The following is a 22,735-nucleotide window of genomic DNA, read 5'->3' as shown; positions in this document are numbered from 1 at the left end:
AAGCTCTCAGAATTCAAAACAAGACACAAAAACTGCTTTTTAAAAAATCATCACAACATGAAACATATAGTGGTGATGACTCCCTAGTGATATAGTTTAATTTCATTGAATAATAGAGTTAAAACCTACTAACATAGTAAATTTATGTTATGTATGTTTTATTATAGTACAAACATTCAAAGAGTGTAACCAAAAAAAAAAAAAGGAATAGATAAAGTAACTACTTTTCTGAAGTACATGTAGTTATGGGAAAATAAAAGTCATACGAAGAATGGTAACTGGGGACCAGGCACAAATGTTCTTCCTCAGCGCCAAGCACTGCCTGAGTCTTGTAAGTCACCCCTGCTGACAGTGTTGCTGGGAACATTTTTGGTTTTGACTCCAATCAGTTTCTCTCAGGACTCATCAAGCTCCGAGAGCTACCGCAGAGTCAGTTCATCTTCACGTGTCTCAGAGAGCTAAGTTCTGCCTGAAGAATCGTCATGAATGGAGGTAGAGTAGAAAAGAAGAAAAAGGCAGCTTCATTTTCAGATCCCAGCTGGGGGCTGCAGGGCTACAGTCAGAGGCATCATTTCCTGACTCGTAAGTGGAAGAGAAGGTGACATGGACATCATCGGCATGGTATGACTATGGAAAGGTACAGTGACACTTTTACTACCAGACTGTTCAGAATACAGCCACCCATTAACTCTGCTTCTCTGTGTACGGTTGCTCCCATCATGTCTGAGTGAGAGTGCACTGACTTAGGAAACTGCCGAGTTATCTCACTTACCCCTGGTTGGTCCCCCATTCATTCCGAATGCAAAGGTGCTTGTGGACAGGATCCTTCATGTAGCCTTCATAGCACAGACATTCCCCTTAGGATCAGGGTAGGAGGAAGAGAGAAACACAAATCGATCAACTACCATGTCAGTGTTTGAGTACGTTTATGTGAAATGATCAAATTAAACCCAGACTTCAGTAATAGAACAAAGGATAACGTACATCGCACTGTGTCCTAATGCCCCTCTCCACTGCCCTCATGAATGAATTACCCAGTTTTCCAATGCATGATGATGTTAGACACTGAGGTATCTTCTAACATCTGCAAAGGATCGAGGGTGTGTGCTCTGCAAGCCCAGAAACCAGCGAGTCTTTGAGGAAGCGGACACTTTATGTTCATTTTCTCAAGTCTAAGCGACTGTAGGATAATGAGCAAGTGATGGCAAATGTTTAAAGTCTGCACAGTCTTGTGAACTACTTGAGGGGCTTCTAAGAATCTGAAACCAAGGTCTTGCTACTATGTTATTGCGATAGGAAAATTTGAAGGTTCAACAAGTTGAGACTTGTTAGCCTCTTAAAAAATGAAACACTTAATACTTGAACCTATGACTATATGACTTGAGATACTGACCATACCGCAATTAGTCCACAGGACAGCCATGGTAATTCAAAGAGGTTGAAACTCCTCTACTGTTTTTGTAGGAACTCCATTTTTTTTTTAGTGAAAATGTCTATCTTTTGAAGCTAGTAAACAAGTATCTACAAGCTGGCCTTACTCAGAATCTGCTCATTCCTCCATCTCATTAGTTATATCAGAGTTGTTTTCTTTATATCCTGAGAGATTCCCAAAGCCTCTGGAACTGCATATTTCATTTCCTATTTGAGGGTATTAGTCTTTCCAAGGCAGGGTCACATGGTCTTCATCCAGTTAAGAAGTTAGCTTGAGATCTCCCAAAGCATTAGCAGCCATCGCTCTGTTGACTACCTTAAGACAGTAGCAGTTGCTTCCCGATGTGACTGCTTGGTGTTACTTGTCTCTGAGCTGTGTGACGTGTTACACTCAAGCCTTTGCTCTTCATCTTTCAAAAGCTGGTTGTTTAATTTATACCCAGTGCAATAACAAAGTGTGACTTCTCAAAATTTGTAAATAACAAATTTACAAAGGTGCCAAATCCTGAGGAGACAATATGCATCTAGTCTATTTATCTCCTAAAAAAGGGAAACTTCAGATGGCTATAAATAGATCGACAGCTTTAAATGCTATTTCCTCTTTATGAAAATAAAACTTAATAAAAAGTGAAGGAAATGACTCCAATAGAGAAGAGTTTGAACTGTGTGAGTGGGCCAAGTTTTGTTTCAGATTTTTGCTCATGCATTTTAATATCTACCTAGAAGCTATTGCCTCTCAGGGCCTCTACATCCACTAACAGCTCCTTGACTTCCACCCCAACCATATTCAGCTCCATGTACTGGTGGGCATAGTAAAAATGGGTAACTTTGTAGTTTTAGAAGAATCTAAAAAGTATTAGAGATTAGTACATTGCTTCATGTACGGGAGAATCTGATTTTAGTATCACAGGCCATATTGGGACCTACTCCAGGCCCAAATTTATTACCTTCTCTGGTACTGGGCTATAGCTACAAATGCCCATGGTATGAGCTTAAAGTGAGCCAACAGAAGTACAGCTTGAAATTAAGTGGCCAGCGATAAGACCTGCCAACGATGGCCACTTTCTGATAAAAGGAAAGATAACTAAGATTGTAAAAACTGGGTTCCAGAGCTAAGTGGAAAGTAAGGCATTGAGCTTTAAGAATTCCAAAGAAATTAGAAACCCCATAAGGTTGCTATCAAATAAGTAGGATTTACTTATAGATACTATGGGGACTCATTGCTTGTCTTCTGTTGTGGCAAATAATGGATAAAAGCAGTTCATGGGCTTGGCTTATCCCTACAGTCGTCATGGTGGCATGAGGGACAATGAGTGCTGGTCCTCAGCTGGATTTATCTTTTTTTATCCAATTCAGGACTCTAGCCCTTGGAACACTTACCTGTTTTATATATATATATATATATATATATATATATATATATATATATATATATAATCAGTTTTATATATATCAGTTATATATATATAACTTCTTGCCTCAGTTATCCCCATTTAAATGACCACCATAGACATGCCCAGAGGATTGTGTCTTCTATGTAAAGTTAATAGTCAATTTTAACCAACAGACTATGATTCAAATTTTAAGTAATTAAAATGTTTAGCCTGAGAATATAGTGCAGTGGTAAAGCGTTTATTGCTCAAGTGTAAGAACATGAGTGTGGATTCCCAGCATCCATGTAAAAGGCACACATGGCACTGAGTACATGTAACCCTAGCTCACAAGGTGCAGGCAGGCGGGAGTAAAGAACACAATGGTCAGTCAATCTACCAGAAGGAGTGAACTCTAGATTCAGTAGGGGATCCTGTGTCAACTTTTTTAAAAGAAATCTATAGACAGTAATAGAAGGAAATAGCTGAAGTGGATCTCTAGACTCCACATGCACACCCATAAATAAACCTGCATATGTGTGCACACGTGGACTACATCACACACAATAAACAAACAAACATTTGATCTGTTTATCTATAGCAATACTCACAATACCAAGATATCTATGCCAATTAATGAGTTAAATGCTCGACTGTGTCTTTTCTTTTGGAAAATGTACTCTCCTGATTGCCCTCATTGTCAATTAGACAAAAATAGGATGCTAGAAAGGAGGATGGTATCATATGAGTGTATCAAGTACATATCTGATTATCAGATTGGTCTCAACTAAACCTTGGGATGTAGCTCAGCTGGTTGAGTGCTTGCCCAGCATGTTAGACCATGGGTTCAATCCTTAGCATCGCATAAATTAGACGCGATAGAGAATGCCTGTAAGCCCGCCCAGCACTAGGTGGATAAAGGCAGAAAGCTCAAAAGCATAAGGTCTTTCTCAGCCACATAGTGATTTTGAGGCCATCCCAGACAACATAAGACCCTGACTCAAAAACAAAAACAAAATAACAATAACACAAAACGAGAACAGTCTAAGCTGAACCCTTTGTCTAGAACTAGGGATTAACAATGAAAGAGGATCTTCTACATTTGATGTCTGGTTACCACAAAACATATCAAAATAAATTCAGCAACAACTCTGAGTTCAAGCAGAGCCCTATTTTCCTGATGACGTAAATACCTACCATTTGTACAGTGCATTTACCTCCCCAAATTGCCTTCACGGTCATTATCTCCACATGACGCTTCAATCACTCATTACCATGTGGGGACACACTGCTGACAACAGATAAAGCTTTTCCTCATATAATGGCATATGCCGCCCTAAGTCAGAGAATCAGGAATTTTCAAACACACCAGGCTAGAGTTTGGGGATATCCAAAATCTGCCTCTCAACAGATCCTCATTTCTGGAATCCACCGAACTTTCCTCTTCTTCATTCCTCCTCAAACCAGTTTGCCCATATATACTGCAAGGAGTTCAGACTTGATGAGGAACGTTACTATAGAAACCAACTGCTAAATCTTGACTTCAAGAGGGGTTTCATGTAAGCACAGACTCCGACTGTTAGCTGTGAATTTTAAAGACCCCCACAAGGGTGTTGGATGCCCTCCTAAGCCCAAGTGTTACAGTCTCTGCATCTGCTGTGACAGATGGCAGGGAACACATGAGGTGCTGACTCTGTGGTGCTGTACATAGGAATCCAACAGAAAGACGTGCCATAGCCACAGAGAAGTGCCCAGTCAGGAGAGCGTAACATGTCACAGTGGCTGCTGGAGCTGTTCTGTGGATCACACTGTCAATGAAGAAAGCCCTCTGCAAGGGTGGAAGGGATAGAGATCTCTATATGTACCTTTGTCTGGTACCAGAAAGACAAACACCTTTCATGGCGATCAGGACCTTTGGTCATTTCCCATTCTGTAGTTGAATGACTTGGTCACAAATCTAATGTAGAGATTAAAAAGACCTTGAAGCTAGGAGTCCTCAGATTTGACTAAAATCACCATATTTGTTAGATTGTAAACCCAAATCAAGGCCAAACGCCCTGGTTATCCAACTGCTTCAGGTAGTGGTTGGCTTTTATTAAATAGGACTGTTGTCCCTTGTCTAAAAAGAAAATGTTCAACCAGATGTGGGTAACGTCAAATTACCTAATAATTCCATACCACAGGGAGTTAGCAGAAGAGAGCCATGCCCAGAGCTGAATGAACCCCATGGAACTCTGAGAGAGAAGACAGGGAACCTGTTAAAGCTTATTATCCCAAAGGAAGGTGCTTTAATGGACTAGCAGAAAAGAATTTGGAATGGCTATGCAATCCAGGCTATAGTAGAAAAATGGGAACTGAGCTCTCCTGATAAATTAGCTTAAAAACTCCCAGGGGCGGGGGTGGGAGATGGCACAGGACAAGCAGAGTTTGAGGCTGAATTTTCTGGAAACATGGTTGATGCTTGATACTTTTGACCTGGTTGCGTTGGCCATAGAATGATCTGGGAAAGAAAGGACTTTTGAGAGCATATTATATAGATAAGAAAACATTCAAGTTTGAGTTTTCTTGGATGCCTATGCTCCTTGCAGACATTAAAAAAAAGTTACCTATCTTGAAAATGGCAGTGGAGGCTGTGGCCAGAATTGATGTGGCTGAGAAATGGAGCAGGGGTCGGAGGCCTCCACAACTGCTCCAATGGCAGAACAAAGGCTTGGAATGAGTAGAGAGAAAAGCCAATGTAACTAGGTAGTCTGTCATCAGGAAACAAAGTGGAAATGAGCAACCTATGATAGGATCTAGCAGACACTAAGTGTAAGCCTTAATGCTTGTGACTCTCCCAACTTGACCAGAGATGCTCCCGGGGGGGGGGGGTGGTGGTGGTGCAGTCCGGTGAAGTTGGCAAGATTAGCACTTAGCAAAAGGACTTGTCAGAATCTGAAGCTCTCAACAGCCACCCAGAAGGAAAGGGAGGAACCCTAAGCCTTCTATCTAGGTGTCCTTCCAAAAGAGCAGCATGGGAAGAAACATTAAAAAATGACCAGAAATGTGATTTCTGATATATGCGTTCTGATACACTATATTCTGATATGTGCCCTGAGTTTACAGTCCAGCTGGGCTATTAACTGAGCAAGGGTGTTAAGCCAGTTTGTCAACATCTCTCTTAAGTGGAGATAAAAATACTGTCTGCTTTGTAGCGTTGTGCAGGGAGCTTTGATTGTCTAAACAAGTCACAGTGACAATAACATGCTGGGCTCCTGATAAACACCGCCTAGCACAATTTTTTGCCGAAAACATTTTCCCACATTTTTCCACCTGACATTACAAAGCAGTGAGGAGATGGTCCACAGTGTATTGTGTGAAGTCCTCAGCAAGTCTGAACCTAATTACAAGTATCCTCAATCTTTCCAAAGTCAGGCACTGGAAGTGACTCATCACAAGTTGATACTTGCTAGGAGAGGATCACAATGCTTAGGAGAGATTACAAATGGCTGGTATGAAGGTCTCTCCTTTCTCGGGCATGCTCACATATAACCAGAGGACTTGAGGAGTTGGGATGATTATAAGAACATTTGCTAGTCTCGTTTGCTACTGTCCAGGCTGGTCTCTGAGCTCTGCCCCTCACAGGTAACATGGCATTAGAATATAAGTGGAGAGGAAGAGAGGAGGGCTGGAACCAGGGTGAGCCAGCGAGTTCCTTATATTCCGGTTCTTACACAGGCCCTCACACTTCTTTTGAAGTTCTAGAGTTATGATGAGGGTATAGGTAGAGGGAGTATAACAGGTTTCTCCCCTTTGACTGTTTTGTCCTTCTTTTGGTGTATTTGTAGGCAAACTCACATGTCTAAAGTAAGATTACTTGATTATGGGACAGAGGGGACCAATGTGGGTTCTATGTGGCTAAAATTAAAGTACCTACATAGTAAGTCTTTACAGAGCTCTGCCTCCTTCTAGAGGCTATGAGTGAGAACCTGCTTCCTGGCTTTAAAGGCTATCTGCATGCCTGGTTCATGCCTGGTTCATGACGTGCCCTTCACCTTTAAGGTATTCAAGAGCTTAATGAATCATTCTTTCATCTTGTTACTTTAACCTATTTTCACTTCTACTTTTGAGAAGTATTCACAGCACTAGGACACCCAGATAATCTAGGGTAATCTTGCCTTTTTGATACCAGTTGTTAGGCAACTTCAATTCTTTTTTTTCTTTTTCTTTTTGCTTTTTTTAAAGACTTGTTTATTTATTTTTTTGTATGTGAGTACACTGTCGCCGTCTTCAGACACACCAGAAGAGGGCATCAGATCTCACTACAGATGGTTGTGAGCCACCATATAGTTGCCGGGAATTGAACTCAGGACCTCTGGAAGAGCAGTCAGTGCTCTTAACCGCTGAGCCATCTCTCCAGCCCTGGCAACTTCAATTCTATATGCCATTTAACCTTCCTGTGTCGTGTAACATCCCACATCTACAGATTGTGGGGAGGAGGATGTGGGCATCTGGTGGAGCAAGTCCATGTTTCTGTCTCTCACACCTAGTACTGTGGAGTCCCGTGCAGATGATGTGTAAATAGACACTTAACTTTGGGACACTTTTAGGAAAGCTGCCTAAGGAATGCTCCAGGCACCAAGGACTGCTCCTTCACAGTGCCTGAGCATCTGTGTTTGTGTGCTTGTGTGTTTATGGGTATGCGTGTCTGCGTGAAAAAAAATACACAAGTGCATTTGCACAGCCCTATGCATCCATATGGGCAGACCCCTCCGCTCGGCTGGGAAAGCACATGCCCCAACACTCTGACATTTCCAAGTGAGCTAGCTGGAGGATTGCAAAAAATAACGTTGACTTGACTCGAAGCCAATTCCCACACTCAGCTCTTCAGAGAAAGACTCCTAGGATGGACTGTGGGAGGCGATAAAGTTTCTTGGTGATGAACGAGTGTGGGCTGACCACATCATCACATGTGCAGAGAGAAGCAGCACGGGGGTGGGCGGGGTTCCAATCCCAGCATTAATGAAAACGAAAGGCTCCACAGCCTCGTTTCTCGACTGCCCTGCCAAAGGAAGATGTTGTCCCTTAGTTCTGTTGCAGGGCTCCAATTCTTATATTTAGTATCCCTTGTGACTTTTCAGTCAGAAATTCTTTAGTTGTTAGAGATACTGGGAAACAATTTGCAAGACAGGGGCTTTCCACAGTCATTTTGTAGCAAGGCTTAGAAATTAGACATCTATAAGGGGTTAGAGAATAGATTTGAGACTTCTCTATTGGCAGCCAGCTTTATGGAACATCCACTAGGAATGTTCAGTCCAGGTTACCTCTTAAGAGTTGAGTGACAAACATGTTGGACCCAGCATACCTGAGCAGTTCATGTTAACATCTAATAACCCTATTTTTGCTCTAACTTAATGATAGGCTAAACACAAACTCTCCTTATCAGTAGCCCTGGGACTCTGGGCAAATAATAACCAAACATTATGTAAAGTAAGAAGGCAGCTCATGTCTAACCCTCCCAAGTGTATAACAACACTTACTTCCTTTCCACATGTAATTGTAGGCCCTTGATTTTCTTTCAAGGCCAAAAGGAAACATGTAAGATCCTCTAGAGATCTTGTTGCTCTCAGAAGTGAGTTTAACAGCTAAGATTGTCCCAAATCCTCCTAATCCTAACCAGCTGGAGAACGAGGGTACCAGAGACCAGCTCTGCTACATGGAGAGTTCCCACCTCTGAGATGAGCTCTTTTTAATTTCTTCCAAGCACACTAGCTTTTGGGCATAGTGCACAGCCCATCTGTTTGGTTTGGTGTTTGCCTGACAGCGTAGGAGGGACAGCAAGCAAGCACCGTCTTAGACATCAGATGTTGAAAGTGCTGTACTTTCTCTTCCATATGGGGACCTAGAATCCTTGTGATGGGCCCACGTAAAAATAAGTTTGAAACCTCAGAACATGAACTTTAGATATCATGGCTACCTGCTCCTTTCTCAAAGGGGTTTAATAATAAATTACAATTACATACAGATCATATGTCTTAGGCTACATCTGGAGAAAGACCTCTCTGAACTAAACTCTCTGAAGATACAAACCACCCCCAGCCTGTCTCAGGACTTACACATAACAAAGATCTTGAGGATTTGGTTCATGACCCCTTCCTTTGTTCTATAGCGTTACACTTCTTCTCCAGTAGGGTTTCAACAGTGATACTCTAACTCCTGAAATTTCTTTTTGTAGTCGCTACTACATATGAACCTCTTACTACAGCTTAAATGTGAAATTTTGTCAAATACTTGGTCCCCAGTTGGTGGCACTGGAAGGCCAGTTTTGGACATGAGGGTTAGCTGGCAGGTGTAGGGGCATAGGAGTAAAGGTAAGGATTAAAACTTCTAGGCTAACTCCAATTTCATCTAGGCTCTCTGGTCCATAAAGAGGTAATAAGCCATCTTCCCACCATAAAGAACCCTATATTCCAAGCCTTCCTTGCAAGAATGGACTGTGTTTCCTTCAACCATGAGCCAAAATATACCTTTCCGCCTCTAAGTTGTTTCTGTTCAATATTCTGTCATGGTAACAAGAAGAGTAAACAACCTTCCTACCACAAAAGTGCAAATCTACCTGGGATTCTGGGCTTGCAGCACTCACGGAGCAAGACAGCAACTCCACTTCACAATACATGAATCTTGGCCTCACTCAGAACTATTCAAGTCTTGCATGATGGAGTCACACACTTAAACGTGTCAACAGTCTTTGTGTAGTGATCTATCTCTAAAATTCATTGGAAGGAAAATAAATTCCTATATGCCCCACTTTTCTTGGTTGAGAGGTGTGTTTTAATGGTGTTTATAAAAATAAAAAATCTAAAGCCTTCTAAATTTAAGGCAATAAGACTGATTAAATGAGTTATGGTACAGATGTACAGTATAACAGCAAACGACCATTAAAACGCTACTGAGCATTTGGATTACGGAAAAAATCTTATGATAGAGTATTAAGGAAACCAATTCAGGAAAACTCAACTAGACTTCCTATGCTTCCAGGAAACCTCTTAAAAATTATGCATAGACTAATAATGGAAAGAAAGGACATAAAGAATTTTAAAGCAATTTATCTACGAGACAGAAATATAGATGATTATCATTTTCTTCTACACTATGTTTTATACTAAACATGAATTAATTTTGCAATCAAAAATAGATAGTCACAGTAGCTAGAGAATGACAAAATGGACTATGGAAGTTATTCCAAACTGACCTTTCCAGAGTAAGGCTGTGGTTAAGATTCTACCCAGGCTTTGGCCAGACTATTGCCTGTTCGTATGTTCGATGACTTAACCACATGTTGCTATGCATGCAAGTCCTACGCTTGAGATGAAAAAGGGACAGCGGAATTGGGAGAGATGGTCTGAATCTCAAGAGAATGATTGCAAAAGGCATGCGCTCTCTCTGACAGTTACCCGCTGCCCGGTGCTCCCGCCTACCAGTTTCGGGGTCACATTGGTGTTCACAAGGGTCCAGGAGCCGTCGGGCACAGAGGTCCATGGCCCAGGGCCCACTGGAGTTCTGCTGAGAGAAGAGAACCACTTGGGCAGGGTTCAGCCAGTCACTGGCATCCAGCTGGCTCCCCTCCAGCAGGATGAAGCGGCTCCCTACAGGGTGACAGAGAAGAAACACATCTGCAGGGGCACACACAATACATGGGCACATGTCACCAGAGGCAGGGCACATCCTAATTCAGGATCGTTACTTCCACCAATCCTAGCCTACCATTAGTATCAGCACAAGGGAATGGCAGATGGAGGTCCTGCAGTCATATTGACTGCTGTGAGGCCAGGGACCTTAACCCTTCCAGCCGTATCATCGCCTACTGCCCTGCCTCACCTTATATTGCAGGAGTGTTCCTACGGGAAAGAGGACAGAGTGGCTCTGTGGTGGCCATGGCATGGCTCCATCAGACCCAGCCACAAGGCATTGGCACTGATCCAGGTCACGAGGATGCGCTGCCTCTGTTCGCCTCCTGTGAAATAGCACGTTTGCTAACACTGTGAACACGCCCCACCTGTTTCCAGCCTTGCAGCAACAGAGAGACTAGATATTAACAAATCAATTAGATGCTGTGGCCCTAAATGATTCAGGGACTCTCAGAATCTATAGTAGTCCCTTATCATTTTGGGGTCCCCCCGCATGAAGGTAAGTTATTACTTTCGAGGTCTAGGTTTATAGCGAGTTAATACAGTTAATATTCTATCACTGGAACAACACAAGCGAAAGTATGGCCGATCCTAAAACACCTCTAGTGCTCCTTCCTCAAATGGTAAAAGACCATGATGCCTACACAGGTATAGCCACTGTGCTTTGCATTTCTCTACAAATAGGAGATTATCTACAGAGAATGTGCATAGAGTATTGGAGATGACCTATTAAGTTTTTCATCTGCTCAAGTTCTGAGATGATCTGTATACAACCTAGCCATAACCTCTATCTTATGGCTTGGGATGTATCCCTCCTCCCCACCATCGTGATCCTTGGTTTCTCCATCTTTTGCTCAGCTTGAAAACCACCAACTACTGAAGCAGCAGTTCCATCCTTGGCAGGATGAACTCACCATCAGCAATCAAGTGCTCGGGGACGTGTAGGGTGATTTTGACAACCAGAGGGCAGCTGACGTGAGAAGAGCACACAAGGCCAATCACACAGCTGGTGACACTGATCAGCGTCAAGGTGGTCTTATTCACAGGACTTCGGGGAGAGCCCACTGAAAGCAAGACAAAAGCAAACAAGACATAGTGGTAAAGATACAGGCACTGGCCATTTGACTCGGCCCTCTGCTGGTAAACAGTCAGCAGTGGTGAGCTGAGGGCAGACTCTCCCCAGTTTGACCGGGTCAGGTTTATGAGAGGCCACGAGGGGGCATTACTCCCTCTGCCTCCCTAGTTGAGTTCAAAACTCTTGGAGGCAAAGCTGTTTCAGCCCTATAGTACAGTCCCATTACTGTTCATAGAGGGAGCTGTAAGGACATGCTCTCGCAGTGTAAACCTGGGCTTCTGGGGACCTTCTCCCCTGCAGGAGCTTGCCCTTGTTTTATGGGTGAGCAAATGATGCTGTCACACCAGAATCCTCCTCTCAGCCCAGACAAAACTGGAGAGAATGGTAAAGCAAAAGCTTGCCTTGCTCATCTAGAGGGCTTAATTTTCTGCTGCTTTTGGATGAAGAGGTGGTAAGCAGAGGGAACTTTTGCTGGAGGCAGGATACATGTGGGCGGGTGAGAAAGCGAGACAACAAAACGTAGAGTTCTCCTGGAAATTTCTTACTTATGTTAATATTTGTTATGGATAGCAACATAAGTTCCATTGTGGAGGACACTGTGCTAAGCATTCCCATACATTGCTTCATTTTAAATATTTGTCTCCTCATAATATACCTAGGAGCCTGCCCAGTGGTTATCTACTTTGTAGAAGAGGAAAAGAAGTCTCAAAGAGATGGCCTTAATTGTGACTGCTCACACTGATGAAGTGGTCGTTACGTACCAGGGACCTGTGCTCAGAGGTCACTGATCGTTCACATCACTGAATAACAATTGAGGCAAGTAGCTGTCATGAGAGGCTGCAGGGTATGACTAGAACCGAGCAGCTATAAAGATTTGAGCTTTGGGAACCGCTGATCTCAGGAAACACTGAGATGAGTTTGGGGCCCAGGATCACCCATCCATCAGTGTGCAGGGTCTCCCAAGGGGCTGTAGAGAGAATTGGGAGAAAGAAGAGATGCAGAGGTTGCCAGTAACCTCTGGTTCTTTCAAGTTGGAGATACACTATTCATACCAGTATCTTTACAGCATGTGTCAATCCTGAGCTTCCCCTGAGAAAAACTAATTCCCCCATCTGGGGACAAATTTGAAGCAAACTTTATTAAACATTAAATACTGACCTAGAGATAGACTTTGTTCAGGACCGTTCGCTAGAATTTCCCAGCTGAATGACCCTAGACCAGTACTGCAGAAGTGAACCTATAGGCAGAGGTACTTTCCCACAAGGCTTTGTTATTTTTTAAGAACTACAACTCTCAGCATTCTAGGAAGCTACCTGGTCCTGGGGAAAGATAACGCTTTCAGATTAATTTTGGACATTAAACACGGAGTCCATTTCCTCATATTTAATGATCAACCCATCCCAGTCGCAGTAGCAAATCCACAAACAGAACCTCCTCCAGCACTAAAATATCACACACTGCAAACTATACCTGCCCTCTTTCTCAAACCCAGCTTCCCTTCTGATCTCCATTCTCATCTGATGGCTTCTCAACTCACACAACTGCATTTGGTCCAACTCTCTCCCCGTTTGCTCCCGGGGCACACTTTCTTTGACCCACCCTTTGAATAGAAGGTGTGTTATTTAAGTTTTCACCTTCATTCTCTCATCTTACATTAGGACTCAGGCAGTACCTGTCTCACTCCCACAGACATGCCCCCTGGCTGTCAGCTAGCATCTGCACCGCCTCAAGAGGAGAGAGACCTCCACATAGCACAACTGACTAGCTAACTCAGCAGACTCAAGACCTGTACAGTCACGGCCATGTTCTTCCTGGATTCTGCTGATCTTTTGGCTTTCCTTCCTGAACAATCCACAAACATGCACCAGAGACTTTACTGAAGGAAACTATGTTTCAGTTTTCTCACTAGACCATTCTTTCCATGCCAGTGACTTTGCACAGATTATCTCCTCCTCCACAGAAGGCCATTTTGTCACCTTGTCATCCTGGTCAACACCTACGCTTCAACAACAGCTTCCTGAAAACACTTCCCTGAAACCCTTAAGAACAGATTCTCACTCTTCCTTGTTCTTCTAGCCCTCAGTGCACCCTGCTGTTACAGCTCTTATCACACGATGTCATCACTGTTTGCAGGCACTTGCCACTGCCCTCCTGTGATTGCAATAACTTGCAACTGATATTTTTGTCCCTTTCCTCTACGTGCACTGTCAACCCACAATCTTGCATCCTCTCCTGCCTTCACATTTTCCAGTGGTTGGCTACTTGTTTACAGGAGCAAGTGCAATGGTAACGGCAGGTTTGAGCTCTTCGTAGTTGGCTTATTCTCTTCCGTCATCCTTCCCTTCCCTATGTTTGTTTATATCCTGTCTAGAGCTACAGGCTCACTTCCTTGACAACCACATTGCTTGGAGTCCTCAGTGTTTTTTTATGTACTACATTCCTCTACTGAAATGTTCTCATCTAAGAATTCTTTTTCCAGACATTCCATACGTTGCCTATGTTTCAGTGCTAAGTCTTCTTTATGGCCTCCTATTGCTGCCACGGAGAAATTAAGTGTTATCGCTTCTGAGTGCTTGTTTTGTTTATTTACATTGTTAAATAAAGCCTTATCATTGTGCCACGTTTTCATGTTTCCACTACCTATCATAGAGGCTAACCCATAGAAGCTAGGTTGGAAGATGCTTTCCCAGGTCTAATTGATGTACCCAGTCCAATTAAGCAGACACTCACACATATATATTATAGGAAAAATCCTTTGGTAGGCACTTCGAAAAAATAATTATAGGAATGCCCCACCTCCAAGCGCTTACAGTTTAGTTAACAGCCAGAGACAGCTGATGCATTACTGGGACTTGGAATTTAGAAAAACAAATCATGTCGTGCTGGAAAGTAACTAACTAAACCCATCACCAGGGGCTTTCTCAAATAAGACTTTATTAAAACAAGACACAACCTGCTTTGATACAGCCTAGATCGTGTATTTGTTCTATTAAATATTTTGAGCATCGAGGGAGAGGAGGGTACTGTCACCCACATTCTAATGTCAGGAAAAATGAGACTCTACAGTTATGCAATTAAGAGCCCCACTGGCTCATCAGGAAAAAAAATGGCAAGGAAAACTCAAATGCTACAAACCGAGAAGCCTGCAGACACTGGAGTACAGGATGAAAATATCTTCCTTCTTGGAGTTGCTGGGAAGAATAAATTCTGTATGAAGAGAATTTGAGCGGAGGTAGGACTCAGCCAACATGAGTGAGGAAAAAAACGCCACTGGTGAGGGACCCTTTGGAAATGCTACCCAGTTATGTTTATATGAAGGTGACACAGTTGATGCCATTCAGATATCCTCCACAATGCCTTGCGAGAGTCTGTTTAGTATATCCCAAGACAGGCTCTGTAAGACCTATAGACTATTATTAGGAAGACCTTGCAGTGGCAATGAGGATTTCATAATACTTTAGTAGTTGCTGAAATAAATAAAGGAATCCTCACAGAAGCCTTCTGTATGGGTTATTGACAAGTCATTCATTCTGTGAGAATGAATGCTCAGAGAGTGTACACCTTACACAACACCACAAGCTCACTGGTGTTTGGCGGTAGAACACGCTCAGAGGCAATGTCAACACCAGGAAGATCAGAGATGGTGTCATCTACGGTAGCAGGAGTCATGGCTGAAGTCTGTGACTTCACCAAGGATGATCCTGCAGCAGTACATGCAGACGCTGCAAAGGACAGATGTGTCAGTGTGGAGAACAAATTAGCTTGAACTGTGGCAGGAGAAGGGAAGGGTCTGGAGGTTTAGGTCTCAAGATTCTACTGAGTAAAGACTTAAAGGCCAAAGAAAACTATGTTATCCTCAGCTCCTTGATGATTCTTACTGACCATGCCCTCCTATCCCAGTCTAACTCAATCTCAAGGCCAGTGCAGCTGAATTGATGACGAGTACATATATTATTCATCGATCAAACCCCATCTACTTTATTCATCTGAACAGTAAATCATGCCTGCTGAGTGTTCCAGAAGAAATTGAGAGTCTTCTGACCAAGAAACAGCCTTTCAAACAATGTAGAAACTTGTTTGAGAGTGCCATTATCTGGGAGAGAGGATTCTCACTCTTACCGAACGAACCCTAGGCTCTCCATTCTTCCTGGGAGAAAGCACCAGCTGAGATCCAAGCATTCCTCCTGCTGAAGTTGGCTCCAGTCCACAGAACCCGCTGTGGACCCTGCCTTTCCCACCTGCTCCCCACTTACACACCTTCCCACCATCCCTACCTCGACTGCGCCTCCGGCTCCGAGAGGGGTCGGTGTAAAAGGTCAGCTGTGGGTCATTTTCTGCCTCCGTGCTGGAGTCCCCTTCAGGGTTCAAGAAGGCAGAACCAGCTGAAATGAATAGAGAATCAGAGTAGACATTTTCACTTTACACGATGCAGAATGATAAGATGAGCCTAATTGGGAAGTCAATAAATATGAGAGTAGTTGACAGACAGTCTGGGAGAGGCAGCTGAGGGACTAGGACTTCTTGATACCCAGGCTTGTTGAAGAAGCAGATATTTACCAGAGTAACTGAGAGTGCTCCAATCCCTACAGAGAACATGGTTCTGTGATGAGGGACTTGTCTGGCATCTACTTCCTCAGAGAGGACTTCCAGAGGTGGGAAGGGATGGAGAAAAAAGAAAGGGAAATGTTCCATCCTGCCCGATAGGAGACCAGAAATACATCAGGGCAGAAAAGACATACTTCTCAGTTTTTTCTGATTCAATATATACAAAAAGAATAAATAAGGTAGACAGCCATGCGTGCAGGGTGCATGTCCTGCAACCCCTCTAAAACAGAGGCAAATTATTCTATTATTTGATATATATACCCTATGTCCTTTTCTGATACTGAAACAGGTAAATGGAATTAAGCCATACCCTCCCTCATTATAATCTCATTTTCCTCATTAAATAGGTGGGCAACTTTCCATATTAACAAATAAAGATCTATATGATCATGGTAAATCGCTGGACATCAGGCAGATGTGCCAGTCATCTAATTCCCCTGTGGGTAGGCATTTGCACCATTTCCAATTTTTAGCTTGTTTAAATGTGATAAGCAGTCATTTACACACATCTTTGCACACTTGTTCAGCTAGTTCATTCATGCCCGTGACAACACTTGATCAAAGGGTTTTTAATCTTAAATTTGGGGGCAAGGTAGCATCTACCTGGCCTCCTGAAGGTTGTGCCAGACATGTACATTGGTGGCTATGTGTCACAGTGTACGCAGTCAGTTTAACGGCCCCGCCTCTACCCACATTCTGGAACTCATCTGTGCAACTTAGAACTAGACATGGGTACCTCTTGCCTTATTGTTGATCCTCTTTCTCTGGCTGCTGGAGGTGTGGGAGAGCAGAGTGGCTTGCTGGTGGTTGGAATCCACGGGGCTTGTGGCTATGATATTATCTTTATACTTGTTCATCAGAGAAAGCTTGGCATTGTCACTTCCTAGATACAGAAAAGTCAGGAAAAGAAAAAAAAACACAAGAGAAAAGGTGAAGCATGAAGGGAAGTGAGAAAACCTGCCTGAGGAGAATAGATGGGCCCTGATTATTGAAATGAGGAACACATAGAGAGGCCAGTTTAAACCAAGACATTCCTTTCTGCTTTCTAGGGGCTACAATGTTGCTGGAGGAGTGAAGTAAGAGGATTACTATCGAAAATCCAATTTAGCTAATTCCGTATTGATAATGCCACTGCTCGCCAGCCTTTGGCTAAGCGCAGAATGCGGGGTTTTTCCTTCTGGACAGCACTGGGTTTTAGCAGAAATAGAATCTATGCGCATTCAGACAGAATGTGGCCTGTCTTTCATCACAGACTCCGCCGTTCGCTGCTGACTGAACTCTAGCCACTGCATGCGTTTGTGCAATCTGTCTGTTCCCTACAGAAGTTTGGGATTGAACCCCCAAGTACCATATGTCCATTCCATGGCCTTGATGCCATATGGAGTATGATGCCTGTTGGAGGATCCTCCTTCCTACTCTGAGAGTCGAAAGTTCTCAAACATTAAATTGTATTAGGAAATGATTATTGATACAGGTCATCTTCCGGATGCTAAACAGAATTTCCATTTCCTGATATGTTTTCACCTTTTGCAGTCTCGCCGAAAGCCTGTGCATCTTTAACAGCATGCAGTATTGACTGTGTCTTCCTTCAAAGGAGGTTCCAAGCAGTATCTTGAGGACCATGTTGAGATGGCGTCTTTTAAGAGTACTTATTCAGAGCAGTTTGAAAGGGAAGGAGGTGGGCTATCTTAAAAGAACAGATCTTCCCTCTCTGCGTGTTTTTGACCCTGATCTTGTTCTGCTGGGTTAGGGCCAAAGTTGTCCTATCCACTCTCTTGATAGATATAGCTACCATCTAAGATCTGATGCTTTGATTGTATTCTTTCCTTTTATTTGGGGGAAAAAACGCATCCTGTGTAGAGACCACTGAATTAGGGGCTAGAAAATGCCATTAAAAGACCCAAGACCCACATCTTCGGAGATGGAGAGAAAACCAAACCAAACCAAACCAAGACAAGAAGTAACCAAATGAAAAGCAGAAAGCTGAGGATCCTCCACATCACTAAAAACTTAAGTTGCCTGTGCAAGTACATGATATACGAACAAGTCAAGCCAGGTCAGTTTCCCATGCTGCCTCCTTACTTCCTAGAGGGCTGCACAAAGAGACTCTAAGACACTTCGACTGCGTGTAAAGGCATCTCTCAGGGTAGAAGTAGAAATAGTTCCATTTTACACTTTGCTTCTTCTTTTATGGATTAGAAACTCAGTACAGTTTTCGAAGGAGATGGCTTTTTAAACTTTTTTTAAGTCTGAGATTTTTATAAATGTATACAATGTATTTTGATCAGACTCACCCATTTTTACCCCTCCTATATTCTCTTACACACTTCCCCATCCCACCTTTATATCCTAATGGTGCTGTGCATCTCTCTCTCTCTCTCTCTCTCTCTCTCTCTCTCTCTCTCTCTCTCTCTCCTCTCTCTCTCTCCACTTGAGCACAGGCAACATACCAGGGATCATATTCTTAAAGACAACTTTCTTTCTCCCAGGAACGTAATAGCACTAATAGCACGTCAGTTGGGGTGGAGACTATGAAACAGGTTATTTTGTCCACCCAAGGAAAGGCATTGGTACATCTTGCTGTGTAACAGCTGTTGGCTACCCCTATTTATTCTTTGTCACCATGAGCAGAAAGAAATAGGTCCGTCTCTTCTTCCATTCCTACCTGGTGTGAGGTCCATCCCAGACTTCTCATTGCAGCCCTGTAGGGAGTCCAAAGTGCGTGTGACCTGACTGGCAAAGTCCTCCCCTCCATTCATGCACTCCCTCTGCAGGTGGTGACGCAGGTCTGTGATGTCATACTCATAGCCATCCAGGATGGGTGTCTCCCGGATGCTCAGAGTGCCACTGGAGTTGTGGCCCTGCACACGGGCATTGCGCAAGCTTTCCCGCCCATGGCCTCCAATTAGCACAGATGGGATATAGTGGATCTCATTGGCTGCCTCTGCACTGGCACTCTTCTGGGGCTGGGGAACCCGGCGACGTTTGCACCAGCGCCTGCGAGTGTACAGGATCATCACCAGGCACAAGATGGATAGCAACAGAGCTATCATGCCACCCTGGAAAGACAGGACATCAGATGTTTGCACAGATGCAATGCAAAGAAAGGTAAGCTCTCCCCACAGTGTCATGGGTCCGTCTGCTAACTCCATTCATCACTCATTCATTAATTCATGCATTCAAATGTACTGAGCACTATAGGAAGCATCCATCACTCAGCAACTAAGGGACACTCTGCAGACACTGGTGCTTAACAGTGGAGAAAAATGAGAAGATGTGGTTAGGGCATCGTTTCAAGAAATCCAGTTGCTGCTGGTTTAGCAAATATTTGAGATAGAGGGTGGGGAGGATTGGGATTTGAGGTTTTCAGTTGCAGAATTCAGAGAGAGGGTTTGTTTAAGGCAAACGTGGTACACATAAAGCTGCTTTGGGGCTTTCTTTTTAGCAGCCAGCATGAGGTGGCATCGAGCCTTATCTCATATCTAAACAATCAATCTTAGATGGAGCCTAACACTGGCTCCACAAATCAATGAGTCCTCTCAGTTCCAAAACTCAGGTTTCTTGTCTGTAAAATAGAGAAGTTGCCAGCTAACTGCCTATGGTGGTTGCTAAGTATCAGGATAAGTAATGATGGAAAGTGCCCAGCCCAATACATCACACACCATCAAGGATCTGCCCAGTTGTCTCCATCAGAATAACTGGCCCAGCAGGAAAAACCATCAACCCATTTACATCCATCAGAGTTGAGTAGCAAGTGTGTGAAGAAATCCCACTGTCCACTCATACCTTGGGTGGCGGGGACTCAGTTTCCTTTGAGGAAAGGACTGATACCATAACTTAGAGTAAGGCTGATGGAGGAGTTTCCTGCTGAACCGTCAACAATGCAAGGGCCAACACCTCAGAGGCCAGTTCTTACAAGTCAGGACAGCACCAGCTGTCTGCTGCAGATAAGGATAAGTGTTCAGTGAGGCTGAACAACTGGCCCCGACAAGCTCAAGGGGTTGGCGAGGTGAAGAGAGCCTTCTATGCTCCTTCCTCTACAGTACTCCAGGGGCATAAACCTTCTGGTGCACAGTCAACCTCACCCCTTTATTTTGGCCAATATCCCTTTAAATCCATTTCACTAGGTCAAGGTGTGCCAAATGGTTCTCCTCCTAACCTTGGCTCAAGCCACTGCCAACCTACTGTATATTGTAGAGTTAAAAGTTCCTGTCATTTCTCATGGAGCCCTACCTGTGACGATGAATCAAGAATATTTCTGCAAATAAATTTAAAGGTCTCTTCCTTATTTCCCCAGTGTCACAATGATTATATTCTGGATTTATAAATATAGTCTCCTAGTAAATCCTCCTGGCTATCCCTCCATTTGCCACCATCTTTGTGAGAAAAGGACACATGCACACATATATGCAAACAAGTACACATACACACAATACTATGCTCAAACAGGCTACACAAGGACGCAGAGCAGCACACAGTATAGGCAGCTGGTAAGTGACATACTAAGCCATAACTTAACTTTCTGCTTTTCAAGTCTTTCTTACTTTATTCTTCTGATGCAGCCTCTCAGGCAGGTACAGAGATAGCAAACACATTCTGGTTGCATAGGGTAGAAGTATAAAATCAAGTATTCTAGGTCCTCTTAACTGCTACCTCCCCTGCAGTCCATATTGAGGACTCTCAGACACAGAGCTGAACCCTGCCCACAGGACACCACAGTTGATGGTATAGAACCAAGCCCTGAGCTAATCCACGGACAGTGAGCATCTAAATACGACCCAAGAGCTTTCCGCAAAGCCGTCAATCATCTTCATGGCAGAGTAGATGGGCTATCCTTTCTCTCACCCCAAACTAAAGCTGCAACAATAGGTAATTAAGCCACACAGAAGGAATAACTTCCCAACTGAGAGAAGTTGTCAGACATTGAATTAGGCCACTGAAAGCCAGAGGTAATTTTATTCCCCAAAGAGCTGTAACAGCAACATAAACATCAATCCCCGAGGAATGGTTTGAACACCATCTTTCTAGCTCACACAGGGCTCCAGAGGAGCCCCTCCACCCTTCCTTACTAATTCTGCATACAGATAGTCACAACAGAGTTACAGTGAAATCCAGCCCATAGATTCATTGCCCATATCACTCAATAATAAAACAATACCAGCTGTTCATTAATGGGTGTTTTTACTATGTATTAGATGATTGTTCGCAATGCTTAAAGATTTAACTCTAAGAATATCCCCACTGCTGTTTCAAAAAAAAAACGAGGCATGGAAATTACATAATTTGTCCAAGGTCATGTAATATGCAAATTTAGAAAGACTGTAGTGGAACCCTACTGACAAATTTCAGAGCCTTTGTTCTTTCTTTGGAGGGGACAGGGTGTGTAGATGGGAGCAAGCATGTGAAGAGGCCAGAAGTCAATGTTGGGTCTTCCTTTATTGGTAGTCAACTTATTTTTGAAATAGGGTCTACCTCTGGAATGTCTGGCCAGCTAACCAGGAGTCTCCTGTCTCTGCCCTGCCCTGTGTCGTGTCCAGTTAGAGACTCACCACAGTGAACCACAGTGCCTGAATATCATCTGTGCGCTATTGATGAACTCAGGTCCTCATGCTTGCACAGCACACACTGTGTCTACTAAGACATCTCCGTGGATTACATCTCCCCCAGACTACAACCCCAGAACCTGTAGACCACTAGGCTTCCCTCACCATGATGAGTATTGCTCATAGAAACCGAAGCACTCTCCCGCTCTTCCCACATTCAAAGCACAAAATGTTTACATGAGGATGCTTGTATGTAGATCCATCCTAACTTCACAAATTCAAAGAAGAAACTAGCCAATGAACACATCTAGCTGACCAGATGTTGGAGGGCCATCATCATAGCAAAGAACTATTTCCCAAGCAACTACTGAGAACCCAGATACAAGATTATTTGGTAGGAACACAAATAAACAACAACCCCATACCTCTCTCACATTTTATCTTCTTCAGGTTTAAAAATGTCAGCAAGGTGCCGTTAGGTCCTAAATTTTAGATGAATTTTAACATAGAAATGCATGTTCTCTTTCAGCTTAGCGCACATTGAAAATCTCTAGGTTTAACCCCCTTGTCTGATGAGCAGCCCAATGTGTCCAGAGAAGTTAAAAGAGTGGTGGAGCTCCGTGGGTGACTTTTAGAACCTTCACTTCTCCTGGGGTCATTTTCTTAGCGTCCTATACAATTAACTTGCTATATAATACAGTCCAGACATTCAACTGAAGATGTCTTATGTTTGTTTATTAAAAACATAGAGCCTATAAAAAGCTAGAAAACAAGGTTTTATTTGGCTAATCTGTATATTTAGTGTCTCTGGTGTTACTTCAATAGAATGTTTTCTCTGCTGAGAGGCAGTGACTTTTGAGGGCCTCAGGTCTCTAGTAATTGGACCTCTAGTAGAGGTATGGGCTTGTTTATTTGTGTTTCTGCCTAATAATCTTGTATCTGGGTTCTCAGTAGTTGCTTGGCAAACAGTCCTTATTACCAGCCAGCAGGGGCAATTTACCTCAGGCATAGGGGAAAGCATTATCAGGACTCAAGTTCTTCTAA

The 22,735-nt window shown here is 43.3% G+C and overlaps 1 protein-coding gene and 1 non-coding gene across 6 annotated transcripts in view; both read right to left on the bottom strand.

Moving 5' to 3' along the window:
• The window catches only part of Astn1 (astrotactin 1), a 318,149-nt gene that overhangs the window by 156,711 nt on the left and 138,703 nt on the right, over positions 1-22,735 (bottom strand). For 3 of the 5 annotated variants that reach the window (XM_039090767.2, XM_039090768.2, XM_039090770.2), the window contains exons 3-8: positions 18,814-19,207; positions 16,885-17,031; positions 15,818-15,925; positions 11,383-11,532; positions 10,235-10,426; positions 773-857 (exon numbers count right to left, since the gene is read on the bottom strand). In XM_039090767.2, the coding sequence (XP_038946695.1) occupies positions 773-857; positions 10,235-10,426; positions 11,383-11,532; positions 15,818-15,925; positions 16,885-17,031; positions 18,814-19,207 (1,076 nt within the window). The remainder of the gene's footprint in view (positions 1-772; positions 858-10,234; positions 10,427-11,382; positions 11,533-15,817; positions 15,926-16,884; positions 17,032-18,813; positions 19,208-22,735) is intronic. The other 2 variants (XM_039090769.2, NM_001170603.2) reach the window with 1 other exon arrangement.
• On the bottom strand, positions 15,573-15,651 carry Mir488 (microRNA 488). Its single transcript, NR_032299.1, has one exon. It is a non-coding gene; the product is annotated as a microRNA 488 (primary transcript).

Source organism: Rattus norvegicus, chromosome 13 (assembly GCF_036323735.1).
Source record: "Rattus norvegicus strain BN/NHsdMcwi chromosome 13, GRCr8, whole genome shotgun sequence".
Lineage (NCBI taxonomy): Eukaryota > Metazoa > Chordata > Mammalia > Rodentia > Muridae > Rattus > Rattus norvegicus.
Note: the sequence above shows the minus strand (reverse complement) of the source record. Positions and strands in the feature narration are given on the sequence as shown.